Genomic DNA, 15,888 nt, shown 5'->3' with positions numbered 1-15,888 from the left:
AACTGTAAACTGGCCTATACAATGGGGGCCACATTTCAGGAAGGATGTGGACGAACTGGAGAAAGTGCAGAGAAGAGCAAGAAAAATGACGAAAGGTCTAGAGAACATGAGCTGTGAGGGGAGAAGAAAATAACTGGGTTGGTTTAGTCTGGAGAAGAGAAGACTGAGAGAGGACATGAGAACAGTTTTCAAGTACATAAAAGGTTGTTACAAGGAGGAGGGAGAAAAAAATTTCTTCTTAACCTCTGAGGACAGGACAAGAAGCAATGGGCTTAAACTGCAGCAAGGGAGGTTTAGGTTGGACATTAAGAAAAACTTCCTAACTGTCAGGGTGGTTAAACACTGGAATAAATTGCCCAGGGAGGTTGTGGAATCTCCATCACTGGGGATTTTTAAGACAAACACCTGTCAGGGATGGTCTAGATAATACTGAGTCCTGCCATGAGTGCAGGGGACTGGACTAGATGACCTCGTGAGGCCTCTTCCACTCCTGCGATTATATGATGCCACCTTAAAAGGGCCCGAAGTCCTTACTCAGTGAGGACAATGGGAACGTTGCCGGAATAAACCCTAATGGAATCTGGTCTCATTTACACTGCTGTAAATCTAGAGTAACTCCACTCAGTTTCCTGGAGTCACTCTGGGTTTACACCACAGGAAGGGAGAAGCCTGAGTCAGGGTGTTCAGGCTGAGGCCTGGGGCTTTTGCCCCATCAGCACTCACTAATTAATAAACACTAATAACTAATCATTGTAAGCAAGTCAACGTTCCACTGGCCGGCAGCCAGGCTGGGAAAGGGACTGAGCCTGCTTCCACAGCCACACGCTCAGCACGGACACGGGCTGCCAGGCTGGTTTCCTGCTGGGATGCTGCCCTAGTGCCGTTAGCAAGGTCTCTCTGTGGGGGGAAAAGATTTGCTAGCGGGGACTTTTATGGGGTTATTCCAGGATTGCAACAGGTGAACAGAGATCGAGAATTGGACCCTCATTTTTAACTCGCCTAACTAACTAAAACAATGAGAAGTCCGGTGGCACCTTAAAGACTAGCAGATGTATTATAAATATATTATTATTATTATATATTGTATTATAATTATAACGCCCTAATAAATCTGTTAGTCTTTAAGGTGCCACCGGACTCCTCGTTGTCTGGTAGATACAGACTAACACAGCTCTCCGCTGATACTTGGTAACTAACTAACTAACCTTTAACATGTTAATCTGTCACCTTTAGAAACTTTCCCGGTTTTAGCTTCCAGTCCCATGTCCCAGTCCCACCAACACTTATGCACATACTTTCTTTTACACCAGTGAGTATTCCCCTGAACTCCCCTGGGCTGGTCAACATGAGTACAGTCAAACAGTCTTTGCAGGATCAGGGCCAAAATGCAAATCTCTCTGAGATTTGTCCGAACCAGATGGGCAGTGGGGAGTCGGGGGTTCTACAGAGTTTGCTCTGAATTCCGGTTTCACCAAGAACTACCAGGGCCGTGCAAAAGTCACACTGGATTTTGGTGAAAGCGTTCGGGATTTCTCTGTGGGCAACTGCCCGCCTGCCAAGATTTGCTTTCTGCTGGTGGGTGGGGAGGTTTTTGGTATCAAAAGGGTGAGTGTTTGTATATGATTTCATTGTGATTTCCACCAGTGGTCAAAAACGGGCCAGATTTCACTCAAAACTTCCAATGCTTTTTTAAAAGCAAAGTTTTACCCTTTTTGGTGAAACAGTCGCAAATTTGCCAAGACAAACGGGAGGGTTTTCAAAGTGGCAATCAAGCAGGGAGCACTTGCTCTTTGGTGGTGATGTTTTTGCATGGCTCCTTCTACTCTGCTCCCCTCCCAACGAGCGCCGAGAAGAGAGAAATAGGAAGGAGAGTTCTACGCACCATAGGACTTACCCCGAAATTGGAAGCAGCAAAGCGGTCTGAGGCAGACACGTTGGTGGAGGCAGTGGTGTGGGCATAGTATGCGTTGATGTTGGCTAGAAGGGTGCTCATCACGGCCGGCACTCCGGGACACATGTATTTGGAGGACAGGCAGGCAAAGTGGCTGAAAGAAAAGAGATGACAGGCTGCAAGGCCTGCAGAGTCTGGGGCCGTGCGTGAGGGCTGGGATGCTGCAGTTATGGGACGCGCTGCACAACGGGTCTGGTGTGGCCTGGGTGGGAGAGCAGGGTAGGCAGAATGCAGTGTGCAGGGGAAGGCCGCGGGATGTAGGATGTGTACGTGCTGTGTGGCGCGTGTGCTTTGTAGATCATGGGCCCTGTGTGTTGGAAGGGGCTGCTGTGTGTGCACCTGTGCGCAGTGTGGGTTGTGAAGCAAGTGTGTCAGCAGGGGATAGTATGTAGCGTGTGTTCATCTGTTTATGTATGCATGGCGTGTGGCTTGTAGAATGGGTGTGTGTAGGGGGTGGTTTGGATTGTGTGGTGGTGTGTGAAGGGTGTGTCAGGTGTGTGTATGTGTGTGTGTGAAAGGGGTGTGCACGTGTGCAAGATGGGTGTGTGTGTGCATGCAGGATGTGTGTATGTGAAAGGTGTGCATGTGGGCATGTGCAGTGTGTGTGCGTGCGTGCAATGTGTGTAGTGTGTGTGAGTGCAGAGTGTGTGCATGTGTGAAGTGTGTTCTGTGTGTAGTGCGTGTGCAGTGTGCACAGTGTGTGTAGGGTGTTTTCAGTGTGTGTAGTGTATGTGTGTGCAGGGTGTGTACAGTGTGCACAGTACACAGTGCATGTAAGGTGTGTGCGTGTGCGTGTGTGCATAGAGTGTGCGCGATGTGAGTAGAGTGTGTGCGTGTGCAGTGTGTGTAGGGTGAGTTTGTGTGCAGGATGTGTGTGTGTACAGTGTGTGAAGAGTGCATGTGTGTAGTATGTGTGCATGTGCAGTGTGTGTAGGGTGTATATAGGATGTGTGCATGTGCAGGGTATGAAGTGTCTGTGTGTGTGTGTGTAGGGCATGCATGTGCAGTGTGTATAGGGTGTGTGCGTGCAGTGTGTGTACGGCGCGTGTGTGCAGCGTGTGTAGAGCGTGTGTAGGGCATGCTTGTGCAGTGTGTGTAGGCCATGTGTGTGCAGTGCGTGCGGGGTGCGTGCAGTATATGTAGGGAGTGCGTGTGCAGTGTGTGTAGGGAGTGTGTGTGCAGTACATGTGCAGTGTGTGTAGGGCGTGGGTGTGCAGTGCATATGTTTGGGAGCAGACTGAGCCCTGCACCTTTCTCTTAAAACCAGAACCAATCTGACACTCGAAGGTGGCGTGCGCCTCTCCCCTGCCCATTGGGCGACTCCACAGCAGCCAGCCCGAGGGGGGACACTGCAGGGTCCGTGTGTCTGTCCGAACGGCTGAACTCGCTCCCGCACCCGCACCCTGGGCCTGGACTAACCAAACACTCTGCACCCCCATCCCATGTGGGGAAAGCAAGTGGACATCAGTGCCAGGGGCTCTTGGAGACGGGGAATACCAGAGGGGGGATGTTCGACACCTTTCTCCCCTCCCACGGCACAGGGCAGGCCTCAGCTGGCGTCAGTCAACTTCACTCATTGACTTTAAGGGGAGCTGCCCCTGGTAACACCGGCTGAGGATCTGGCCCGGTATCTTTACCCTTTGCCCTGTGTTCATTTAACCCATTCAAACAAAGAGGGAGAAAACAAGAGAGACCCACGTCATGGCCTGGTAGATGGACTCCACCCCGTATCTCATGGCGAACTCATCCACTATCTCCTGAGCCGTCTCGTCGAAGTACACCTTCCAGGCGTCGTCCCCCTTGGCCTCGGGGATCTTCACCACCCCGTTGTTCTGTATGTCCGTCACGAAGTGGAAGAGGTTCTAATGCACAGGATAGAAGAGAGCCCTCAGGGTCACCACTAGGTAGGGCGCCAACTGGAGAATCAGTGCGAATGGGTCTGGGGAGGGATTACAACGCTGCTGTGTGCATCAGAGGCCCGGCACCGCTGAGCTGACGCTATAAATGGAGAGCTCAGTTCTCTGGCCTCCTGGTAAGCATCTGCACCAGGGAAAGTGACTGCAAGAACACTGCCTGATTGGCACAGGTGCACCCGGTGCTGCGCTGGAGGCTTGGGCTGTAGCTGGGAGTGGGCAGGGATACTCAGATCCAGGGGCAGGGGGCCATATCAACAGATGCCCTAGGAAGACAGGTCCACTAGCCCTGGAGACCAAGCTCCCTACACGGTCCCTCTGAGTCCCTGGTGAGGCATGCTGGCGTGGGGCAGTGTGTGGCAGAATCAATGCCCCTGCTGTGCCCGCTCTGGTGAGGACGAGAGCCCTTCGCTCTGTGGGACTCCCAGACCAGGCCGTGCAAATTCACTTGAAACTTTAAGACACTTTAAAACCAACGTTCTGATGATAAAAGGCAGGAGGATGGGGTGGAAGCAGCGAGGCCCTGGGGCATGGCTCACCTCGTGCAGGCAGGTGTACTGCACATGGTACGGTGCCACCTTCTCCTCTCCCTTTATCTCCACGCTGATGTGCAGCCGGATGGCCCCGGACACGGCCGACTTGTCCGTCCGCTTGTCTGAGGACAGGAGAGCAGGAAGCAGAGGAAGTATTAGCTCACTGATGGCCCTTTTACAACAGCAAAAGGCAAAGCTGGCTCTGGGGAGTACTGCCTGGGCCTGGCATGCAGGAAGGCTGGGTTCAATGCCCGCTATGACCTGGGGCAAAGCACTGGCCTCAGCTCCTGTTTGTAACAGGGGATAATGCTGTTCCCTTGGTCTATTCAGTTGTAGCTCTCCGGGATGAGGACTATCTCTGGCTATGTGTACGTACGGTTCCTGTAGGTGGTATCATATCACAAATAACAATGAATTTTGGCACATAAATCATGTCTGGACTCCTGTGTCCAGTTGAAGAAGGATGGAGCAGGTGCTGAGAAGGGCTCCTAGGGTGATCAGGGGAATGCAGGGCCTACCTCATGAAAGGAGACAAGAACCTGCCTTGTGTAGTCTGGCAGAATAAGACTGGAAGGGGGTCTGATTGCTTTTGATACATACGTGGGGGTGCAGGGGACGCCAGGGAGGGAGAGAAACGAAAGGACAGCACTGGCAGAAGAAGGAAAGGGATAAATCCGGCCAGGGACAAACACAGGCTGCTAAGGAGACGCAGGTTTCTAACCATCAGAGGAGAGAGGCTCTGGAGCAGCCTCCTCAGAGGAGCTTTGGGGACAAACGACCTAGCTGGGTCGAGGATGGAGCGTGATGTGTGTTGGAGCAGGATTATCAGCCGGAGCTGCCTGCGCTAGCAGGGACTGAGATCCGGGCCCAGGAGGTCCCTGCCAGCCCTGTGGCCTCTGTCCAATGATGCAGTAACAAATAAATACAATACAATGACACACCAGCTGTGAAAATGATAAATAGCGACAACACTCTGACTTGCTAACTCTGAAAAGCTTTTCAATCTTGTTTGCACGGAAATTGCTACGTACCACAGAGTTGCAGCCAGTGGAGTCAATGGGAGCAGGTCACTGACTGCCGCGGGGGTTAGAGCAGGCCCTAGAGTTGTATATTGACTGTGCTGGGGACAGAGAATTACCTAGGTTGTACCAGACATCCATCTCCCCGCTCAGCGTCCGGACCTCTATGATCGTCTGGCCCAGAAAGTCGTCGGATTCTCTCTTAAAGCGCTGCTTGACACGGGACTTGATATCGTCGTCCTCGTCCCAGACCCGCACCTTGATCCGATCGGAGGAGTTATGGCATTCGCTGGGGACAGAGAAATTCCCAGAGCAATGCCATGAACCAGGTTAGCCTCCAGGAAGGGGGCATTCCTAGCAAAGAACCCTCCGCCCATGCCCCAGCAAAACCCAGCTATTCACCTGGGAGCTCCCTCAGACCCTTGCAGTCCTATCGCTGGGGGTGGGTAACTGCCCCTGGACCAGCATCCTCTGAGCCTGTAATTCCCGTCGACAGACAGTGCTGGCATGCGGATGCACTTTTTAGTTTCCACATGGCCCATGCACTGGGCTTAAGTGGGACTTAAGTGGTGCATGGACCTTGTGCAGGTTTTGTACATAGGGGTGACCCGTCCAACTTCAATCCTGACCCAGGAGACCTGGAATTCAGCCTCCTTGGGCGTCCGGCAGAGAGCGCTAGCACAAAGCTCAGGTGACACAAGGGTCTCCTGCAGGAAGGGTGGGAAGATCATGCATTCAGGTAGCATGAAAGCCACAGGACCTACAGCCATAGGCTGGCCAATCCTTCCAGTGCTGTAATGTCCTGGGGGAGAGGCTGTCCCCTCCAAATTCCTGACCAGGGTTTGGAAACAACCAGGAGAAACTGACCCCTGGAGAAAATTCATCCCAGATATAGAGAGCCCAGTGCGCACCAGGAGTCAGTGGGTGTGTGGGGGGTATGTCTACACAGCGCACTACTAACCCCCCTGCTCTGACTCTGATTTCAGCCCACGCCCCTCTTCGGGCCGCACACAAATCAGTTTGACTCAGGTCAGCAGGCGCTCTGGGCCCAGGTCCGAGGACGGGGTTTGGGACAGAGCCTAAAACCCACTGTGACTTGGTCCAGGCCCTGTCCCTGTGCAGTGTGGATGCAAATCAAGCTGCAGACCTGGGTGACTGAGAAGAAGGAACACGCGGACCCGCATGAGCCAGGGCAGCACTGGGGACTAGAGAGGTTGGGCTGGGAGTAGGATGTAACTTACAAATGGAAATTCTCCTCCCAGACCGGATTTAGATTTCCATAGATCGTTTTAGTCCTTTTTTTCGTCTTTCCAACCTGGACAGTAACATACGGGTCACTGGAGCCTGTCTTATCCTTTGCCTGCAGGCCCTGGGCACAGACAACTATAACACAACACACACCCCATGCGCACAGAGGCACAAATGTTTATATGCACACACACGGCACCACGCACCAGCCAGCCCCACAGAGACACAATACACACACAACAGAGAGAACAGATAAAAACAGGAATCAATGGCAGATACAGAACAACTGGGCAACAAGCGATTTTCAAATCAGCCAGCGCTCGAAAGAGGAGCCTGATTTGGCTTGGGATCCATTGCAAGGGCTGGATCCAGGCATCCAGTTGGATTGGTGTGGGATCTAATGGGAATTCACTTCCTTTTGCCAAAAGCCGCACGGGAGACATGTTTCCTGGGCTCCCAAAGGGAGAAAAGTGCCCGGTTAATTTCCTCTCAGCTGCTTGCACCTGGCACAGTCTCTGCAATGGGCTAACGAGAGCAGAAGAATATCTACCCCTCGATGCACGAGGGACCTGACCTATCCTGCTGCGACATCCCCAGCAGAGGACAAAGTTGGGCTCCAGAGATATGCACACAGAGCCCTGGGAGTCGAGAGCCTCATTAACAGAGAGCTGCAGCCCATGCAGACTTCAGGTCCCAGCATGCGATGCTCTGTCCTTAGTCAATTTCGAGTGGAACAAGGCAACGCACAGCATGCCCTGCAGCAGAGCCGTAACTAGGGATTTTTGTGCCTGAGGCACGGGACAGAGGCGGCACATCTGGCTCTTCCGCGGCAGGTTCCTCTCGGAGGGAAGGACCTGCCGCCGAATTGCCGCTGAATTTCCGCCGAAGAGCCAGACGTGCAGCCCCTCTCCCTTGCTGACGACCGGCGGCAATTTGGTGGCGGGTCCCTCAGTCCCTCTCGGATGAAAGGACTTGCTGCTGAATTGCCGCCAAAGGAGATACTTTCTGTGCCCCTCACCTTCTGCGTCCAAGGCAAGTGCATCACTCGCCTTGCCCTCGTTATGGCACTGCCCAGCAGCAATAGAGCTGAGAGTACCTGGCCCAGCGTTCAGAAGGTGGCATGGTGTCCCCATGATATGGTGCTGGACGGTGCCAGCTCCAGCGTCATCACGGTGGGATGGGGACATCCAGGGATCTCCAGGGGGCCGCAGGTTCTACTCCCCTCCCCCTCTATCAGTGTTCACTCAGGCGTGCGTGTGCAGAGCTGGCAGGGCACATCGGCCTGGCCCTGCCCCTACCTGTGATGCTGATCTTGGCTGACCACTTGGAGGTGCCATCCAGCACGCTCTGCTTCACGGCCTTCATCTGCTGGGTGTGGGTGGCTTTGGAGACGGCAAAGATCTCTTGGATCAGCTCAAAGATCTCCGGCTTGTTCCGCTCCCGGATCTTCATGCGGTCCTTCAGCACCATGATGATGTTCTGGGTCCGGTCCTCCGCCCCGTGCTTGGAGCTCTTCTCGGCCGCTCCTGGGGGCGATAGGGAGGGGAGATTCTGGGACAGACTGCCTTTGGGGAGCACTCACACTGGGGTGGCCCCCTCCCAAGCATTCATTCCGTGCTGGCATTAAAGAGTTCACAGGGGTATGTAAGGCCCCCAGCTCTGGCCCCCTGTATAGGGGTCTGTAAGACATCAAAGGCATGCAGAAGGCTTAGGATTTGTGCTCCTAAATCACTTAGGGTCTGTTGACAACCCCCCACCCCAATATCCTTAGATGCCAAAGGAAGAGAGAGGCTGCGCCCCCTTACTCTGTAGGCAGTCCGCGTTCAGCAGGTCTTGGCACTTCTCATGGCACTTCACCCCGCACTCCGTACAGCGCATGCCCTGCCGGGCGATGCCCCACAGCAGCCCCTCGCACTCGTAGCAGTACGTGGGGGTGGTGGCGGTCCACACCTCGAAGTTGTGGGGGGTCGTGGAGGAGATGGGGTAGATTAAGGCTTGAAGGGTCTTCTTGTAAACATGGTTTTTCTAAGCAAAGAAATGAGGCAGGAGAAAGGAAAACATGCTCACACCATCCAGGCTCTTGTCTGAGCGGGGCAGGGCTGCTCCCAGCCAGCGAAAGACCCCCAGAGATGGGGCTTATAGACAAAGTGGTCTCCATCCCTCCAGTACTGGGCATGCAGACCTTCCCCTGTCACTGACGTGCGGCCAGCTCTGGGGTGGGATGCAGCCGCTGCTTAACAGCGCTCAGCAACGGGATGGGCATAAAGGACACCAGTGCAAGTGGGCAGAATGCAATGACCTTCCTTGGGATTAGCCCAGTTCAAACCCCAGCTGGGAAAGCTTTAATAACCACGAGCAGGCTGGTTATTTTTTTCCTCTCTGAGAGATGACACCTCTCACGGCACAGAGCCCTTGGTAACCACCCTGGTTCAGCCCTGACTCAGGAACAAGTAATCTCAGCTGTACCGCTTCCCTGCAGCACCCCGTCTCTTCCTTGGCAGGCCCCGTCCCACGGATGACCCCCCCCCGACCCCGCTTCGTTTGTGCAGTCTGACAGGCTCGGTGTCTGGAGCCTGCGACAGCAGACTCAGGGATGCCGAAGGGTGGCACTTACTAGCTCTTCATTGTTTAAGGTGCTTGATGCTAGTGCTGAGGTGATTCCGGCTTTCCTGGACTGGACCAGCGACTGTTGGAGCGAAACAGAACCAAACAGCTGTATCAGCGGGGAGGAGTCACAGCCAGCCCCGCCCCCCACCCGGTGGGCTTTTAAAAGCACAGGTCTCAAGGCCAGATGCCCAGCTCCTCAGTGTGGTGGAAACCACAGCATCTCCAGAACATCTCTAGGGACATGCCCCAGCCCGGGCCCAATGGCCAAAGTACTCAGCAGGCCAGTGGGACGCGTTCAGACATGGTCCTGGGCGCTGCTGCAGCAGGGGGTGGATGACATGACTAGTACGCCAAGGCCACAGGCCCTTTGGGCATCTAGGCCAAAGCCTGGGCAGGGAAACGGGGGTTCAGGATTAGTCACATGGTAGCTACCAAAGCAGGACAACCCTTCAAGCCCAGAGCCCTCATCTCTGACAACAGGGAAGCTCCTCAATGCCAGGTGAAAGACACCTGCCTGGCCCCCAACTCAGGCGGCCCTCACAGCATGTGGCCAGACAGGACCGAGTTCACCAGCCCACATTGGCCTCAATTTCATCCCCATTCAAACAATTTGGGGTGGTCTTGACTTGACCTCCAGATCCTCCTCCCTGCCCCCAATCTACAATTCTCTGCCACGGGAGCTGCTCATGAGCCCGGCCGTTTATATTAAAGCCCCGAATATTTTCTGCAAGAAACAGGACAAGGGAGGAAACTCAGGTGTGAGAAACAACGCAGGACTCACCATAGCCTGCGAAGGAGCCCAGAGCCAGAGGGATGGAAAGCAAAAGACAGTTATATCAATCCTTTCACGCAGGGAAGTCAAGTCCCACTTCTTTCTTCCCTGTCATAGGGAGTCGATGGGGAAACAGACGGCACCAAATGCTAACCCACTTCTGCACAGCTCTCTGTTGCTGTTTCCCACTCTCACCCAGGAGCTGGAACTAGGTGCATTCTGTACCTCAGGTATTGCAGGGACCCCCAGACCCCTCAGCGGTTCAGGGGGGCTGAGCGTAGGCGTAATAAAACGAAGGCATGGACCAGAGGAAGCAGGTTTAAGATTCAAGTATGGCTCTGGGCCAGTGATAGGGGTTGGCGGGGGCAGGAGTGGGGTGCAACAGCAGATTCTTCTGTCTGAGAAGAGAGGATGCACGGTTCCATCTGTATTCATCTGGGCACAGCCGCCGGGCAGGGCCAGCTTGCTTCCTGGGCGCGTAGTGCCTGATCTGAAGCACAGTGGAGTCGGTGGGAAGCTTTCTATAGGGTTTAAGGGGTCACCCAAGGAAGGGAGCCTGGCTGCTACAGAGATAAAGCTGTCCATGGTGGATGTGGATAAAATGCATCCCAGTGCAGCGAGTCATCAGGAGTCACAACCACGGGGCATCTTCCCTGCTGTCCGTATCCCCCTAAACATACTACAGCCTAGTGCAGACACCTTCCCTTCATCACTCAACCCAGGATCGGTCCAGCACCAACACAGAGAGACAAACACAACACTCAGCACAGGGGCATCAGCAGCGGCTTGCCCTCCTGGGGCCAGGGGAGAGAAGCACGTGGGCACCACGCGGACAAGGCAGCAAAGGAACAAGGCGAGGCAGCTGGGGTGGAGACAAACACGAGGACAACAGAATCCCTGGGGCGGGGTGCAGAGCACAACCCCAACCAATGGATTGAAGAGGGGGAGGGGAAGGCAAAGGGGGAGCCGAGGTGAGAAGGCTAGAAGGGGTCCAGTTTCAAATTTTGCCCTTCTTTGTCACCAGCGAAAATAGCACCAAGCAGGCTGCGTGTTACGTGTGGGGTCTGCATGGAGGGGAGCTTGACCGGGCTGGGCGAGCCTTGCCACTGCAATATGCTGTGAATTACAGCAGTGCACGTAATGGTATATAGTCTGTGAATTATGGGAGGGTGGCACATGCAGTGGCTTATATCCTGTGGATTACTCGGCTGCAGCAGTGCCCAGTCTAGTCAGTAGATTTACAGCAACGTATATGTAGCAGTGTATAGTCTGTGAATTACGGGAGCATGTTGGTTAGAGAAGTTAATTACAGGAATACACTGGTTGTAAGGGTATATCCTGTTACTTACGGGCGTGTGTGTATTGTATATTGTAGTGTATATGGCTTGCTCTAAAGGCACGGAGAGTCTGAGTTATGGGACTGTGCTCCATAGAGTGGAATATACTCTGTGAATTATGAGAGTGTCCTGAATGCAGCAGAATATGGAGAAACCTGCAGGAATGGGCTGGGTGGTGCTGCCTGTGTGCTGGGGATTATGGGTATGCGCTGGGTGGTGCCGTCTATGTGCTGTGAATTAGGAGAATGCACTCGATGGTGCCATCTATATGCTGTGAGTTAGGGCAATGCGCTCGATGGTGCCATCTACGTACTGGGAATTATGGGACTGTGCTGGATGGTGCTGTCTATGTGCTGTGAATTACGGAAATACGCTGGATGGTGCCATCTATGTGCCGTGAATTAGGGGAATGCGCTGGGTGGTGCCGTCTATATGCCGTGAATTAGGGGAATGCGCTGGGTGGTGCCGTCTATGTGCCGGGAATTAGGGCAATGCGCTGGGTGGTGCCGTCTATGTGCTGTGAATTATGGGAATGAGCTGGGTGGTGCCGTCTATGTGCCGTGAATTAGGGGAATGCGCTGGGTGGTGCCGTCTATGTGCTGTGAATTAGGGGAATGTGCTGGGTGGTGCCGTCTATGTGCTGTGAATTATGGGAATGAGCTGGGTGGTGCCGTCTATGTGCCGTGAATTAGGGGAATGCGCTGGGTGGTGCCGTCTATATGCCGTGAATTAGGGGAATGCGCTGGGTGGTGCCGTCTATGTGCCGGGAATTAGGGCAATGCGCTGGGTGGTGCCGTCTATGTGCCGGGAATTAGGGGAATGCGCTGGGTGGTGCCGTCTATGTGCCGGGAATTAGGGGAATGCGCTGGGTGGTGCCGTCTATGTGCCGGGAATTAGGGGAATGCGCTGGGTGGTGCCGTCTATGTGCCGGGAATTAGGGGAATGCGCTGGATGGTGCCGTCTATGTGCCGGGAATTAGGGGAATGCGCTGGGTGGTGCCGTCTATGTGCCGGGAATTAGGGGAATGCGCTGGGTGGTGCCGTCTATGTGCCAGGAATTAGGGGAATGCGCTGGGTGGTGCCATCTACGTACTGGGAATTATGGGAATGCGCTGGATGGTGCCGTCTATGTGCCGTGAATTAGGGGAAAGCGCTGGGTGGTGCCATCTATGTGCTGTGAATTAGGGGAATGCGCTGGGTGGTGCCGTCTATGTGCCGTGAATTAGGGGAATGCGCTGGGTGGTGCCATCTATGTGCCGTGAATTAGGGGAATGCGCTGGGTGGTGCCGTCTATGTGCCGTGAATTAGGGGAATGCGCTGGGTGGTGCCGTCTATGTGCCGTGAATTAGGGGAATGCGCTGGGTGGTGCCGTCTATGTGCTGTGAATTATGTGTATGCGCTGGGTGGTGCCATCTATGTGCTGGGAATTATGGCAATGCGCTGGATGGTGCCGTCTATGTGCTGTGAATTAGGGGAATGCACTGGGTGGTGCCGTCTATGTGCTGTGAATTAGGGGAATGCGCTGGGTGGTGCCGTCTATGTGCCGTGAATTAGGGGAATGCGCTGGGTGGTGCCGTCTATGTGCCGGGAATTATGGCAATGCGCTGGATGGTGCCGTCTATGTGCTGTGAATTAGGGGAATGCGCTGGGTGGTGCCGTCTATGTGCTGTGAATTAGGGGAATGCGCTGGATGGTGCCGTCTATGTGCTGTGAATTAGGGGAATGCGCTGGGTGGTGCCGTCTATGTGCCGTGAATTAGGGGAATGCGCTGGGTGGTGCCGTCTATGTGCTGTGAATTAGGGGAATGCGCTGGGTGGTGCCATCTATGTGCTGTGAATTAGGGGAATGAGGTCGCTGGTGCCCTCTGTATGCTGGGAATCATGGGAATGCATTGGATGCTGCTGGGAAGATTTCCACTGCCCTTGTGAAGGGATCTGGGAACAAAACTAGAAACCAAATGTTGCCACAGAAGGACTCGGACTGATGCCCCGCATTGGACAAGGCCCCTAGAAGCTCTGTTAAAGAGACAGCACCCTTTGGAACAGTGCTCTCCTCCGCACTCCCCAAGCAGGCTGGCTCAGTCCCTAGGAGCCTGAGGGGCTTGCGGGCAGACCCCCACTGGCTAGCTCTGCGGAGCTAACGGCCAACTTCCTGCAAGGGCAGCAAGTGACACTCCCAACAGGGGAGTCCCTGGGAGTCCCAGAAATGTCGGGCTGGAAGGGGCCTGGAGAGGTCACCCCTGCGCCGAGGCAGGACCATGTGAACCTAGACCAGCCTGAGAGGGGTTTGTCCAGCCTGGTTGTAAAGCCATAACGCAGGGTGAACAAGGAACAGAGGTGGGCCCAGGCCGGGATGCCTGATCCAACCCTGCTCCAGCTCCCCGCTCAGCCCCATCTCCTCGCCATGTCACTTCACTTCCTGGCTTTCTCTCCGCTGATGTTTGAGACTTTCAGGATTTCTCCTGCTTTCTCCATGTCTTGAGTCTCCCCCAGCAATTCGTACACACTCACTCGGACAGTGTCTGGAGGGCAGAGTCTCCCAGACGTGTCCGAGGAGGCCATCGCTCTGCTGGATGCCCCTATCGGCAGGCCCAGCTGCCGCACAGAGGCTAATGTCTGAATGGAGTCACTGAAATCAGTGACCGGGCTCCCCCGGGCTTCGCCGGGGCCTGGGTTTCGCCCATATTAGCATGCCTACAAAGGGCTCCAGTGGATCAGCATTGGGGAGGGGGCCAGGCGGGCAGTCCAGCAGTGGGGCTGCTGCTAGGTTTTCGGACGCTCGTTCCGTGCTTGGAGGGGCCTGTGCTATCCATGTGGCCAGGGAGTGACGCCTGCTCGGAGACATGGCTCCAGTGCCGCACACCCACCCTGCCAGGAATTAGGGCCTGCAGCAGGGCCAACCCGCAGGCAGCCCAGCCAGGGCGGTTCTCTGTATCAGCTGCCTGACGGAGGAAAGAGGCAGCAGACCAAACCTTAAGCCCAGCAGCAGTTCAGTGGCTGCAATTGCTCCTGTACCAGCCTTGAACCCAGCCCCGCTCATGCCTTGCCTCACCCTCGATAACCGAGTCCTGACCCTCGGCTCCAGGTCTGACCGCAGCTCTGACGCTGGGCTCTGATTTCTGGCTACCGACTCCCCCTCTAACCACCTGCCCTGACTCCTGCTCCAAGTACCACGCATGCCCGCCACATCCCAGTCCTGTGCCCCTCCCTGTCCTGTGCTCCAGAAGCCTCTCGGGGGGAGCTTGCTGGGGCTCGGTGGAGGGTTTGGGCTGGGCAAGGGAGGGAAGGACCGGGCAGGTGATGCAAAGGGTGCTCTCTCTTTAACTCAGAAGACCACGAGCTCACCAGATCGCTGACTAGTGGGAGGGATTTGCGTCCAGGCTTAATATCAGGCATGCTGTCAATGCAACGCAGAAACTTTACCGCCGCTCCCCTGCGGTAGAACCCAGCCAGCCAGCACCACAGGAAAGAGAACAGAAACACAGCCATGTTAAACGGAGCGAGCGAGGCAAGCGGGGCGAAGAGAGCCTGAGCCGGATTAAAGGAGGAGGGGGCCACTGACGGGCAAGCGGGGAGGCCGCTACTGATGCTAAGAGAGGCCTCCTCCCCTGAGTGGCAGCCCCACCAGCCCTTTGGTTAACCCGGCTCGGTCCAGCTCCGCAGTGCACTCCAGCGGGGGCAGAGCAGACAAGCCAGGGAAGCCAGCGGTGTCAGGAGGAGCCTCACCAAATCGCTAACTAGGGGGATTGGCTTTCTCTTTCGTATGTCGGGCATGCTGTCAATAATGATCAGACCGCCGCCAGGCCTGGAAGAGAGACAAGAGTCAGAGGGGGCGGGACAGGGAGACCGACCGAGACACCCATGCACAGAGGGGCCTGTGCTCTGCCCAGCGCCCGGCAGGTGTCCCCGGGTTGCATGCCAGCGGAGATGCTCTGCAGCTACTGTATGCCCCTGCCCTACCCGCATCCACGCGCTGCAGGGGGGACAGCGAATGGGTTCATTTAGCGGTGGGCCCACCCCCTGCCCCAAGCCCCCTTCGAGCCACACAGCTGAAGGCCAGAAGGGACGGCCCGATCAGCCTGACGGATTTCCTGTAGCTCACAGCACCAGGTCCCACCCAGCTGCCCCCGCATTCAGCCCATCTGTTGTGCCCATTCCTGCCCAGGCTCTCCAGATCCATCCTGTCCCTGAGAGACACAGACAGAGGGGAATGGAGCAGGGTCTGCACATGTCTCCCTCTCCCTCCCATTTTGCAGGGTCGCTGGACAGTTTGCCATGGCAAGGGAATGGCTGGAAGGGGAAATGAAAAGGCTTGTTTGGGTTTGAAACCTCAGTTAGAAACTTGAAATCTCTCAGGGAAAAACGTGTCGGTTTTCTGACCCGCTCCAATAGCTCCATAGCCCAGGCCAGGAGTTCTGGAGACCCAGTGCCACCGCCTTGGGACGGGAGCCAGGGAAAACCCCAGGCCTGCCCACATTCAGCAGCCTTGGTACAGAACACTTGCCATTCG

At 55.3% G+C, this 15,888-nt stretch overlaps 1 protein-coding gene across 1 annotated transcript in view; it reads right to left on the bottom strand.

Moving 5' to 3' along the window:
- The window catches only part of UNC13A (unc-13 homolog A), a 127,333-nt gene that overhangs the window by 52,452 nt on the left and 58,993 nt on the right, over positions 1 to 15,888 (bottom strand). Inside the window, exons 14-23 of the mRNA XM_050933855.1 lie at positions 15,105 to 15,183; positions 10,053 to 10,058; positions 9,279 to 9,350; positions 8,470 to 8,689; positions 7,963 to 8,190; positions 6,658 to 6,799; positions 5,536 to 5,705; positions 4,404 to 4,519; positions 3,650 to 3,813; positions 1,895 to 2,045 (exon numbers count right to left, since the gene is read on the bottom strand). Coding sequence (XP_050789812.1) covers positions 1,895 to 2,045; positions 3,650 to 3,813; positions 4,404 to 4,519; positions 5,536 to 5,705; positions 6,658 to 6,799; positions 7,963 to 8,190; positions 8,470 to 8,689; positions 9,279 to 9,350; positions 10,053 to 10,058; positions 15,105 to 15,183 — 1,348 coding nt within the window. The remainder of the gene's footprint in view (positions 1 to 1,894; positions 2,046 to 3,649; positions 3,814 to 4,403; positions 4,520 to 5,535; positions 5,706 to 6,657; positions 6,800 to 7,962; positions 8,191 to 8,469; positions 8,690 to 9,278; positions 9,351 to 10,052; positions 10,059 to 15,104; positions 15,184 to 15,888) is intronic.

The sequence above is a fragment of the Gopherus flavomarginatus genome, chromosome 24, assembly GCF_025201925.1.
Source record: "Gopherus flavomarginatus isolate rGopFla2 chromosome 24, rGopFla2.mat.asm, whole genome shotgun sequence".
Taxonomy (NCBI): Eukaryota; Metazoa; Chordata; order Testudines; family Testudinidae; genus Gopherus; species Gopherus flavomarginatus.
Note: the sequence above shows the minus strand (reverse complement) of the source record. Positions and strands in the feature narration are given on the sequence as shown.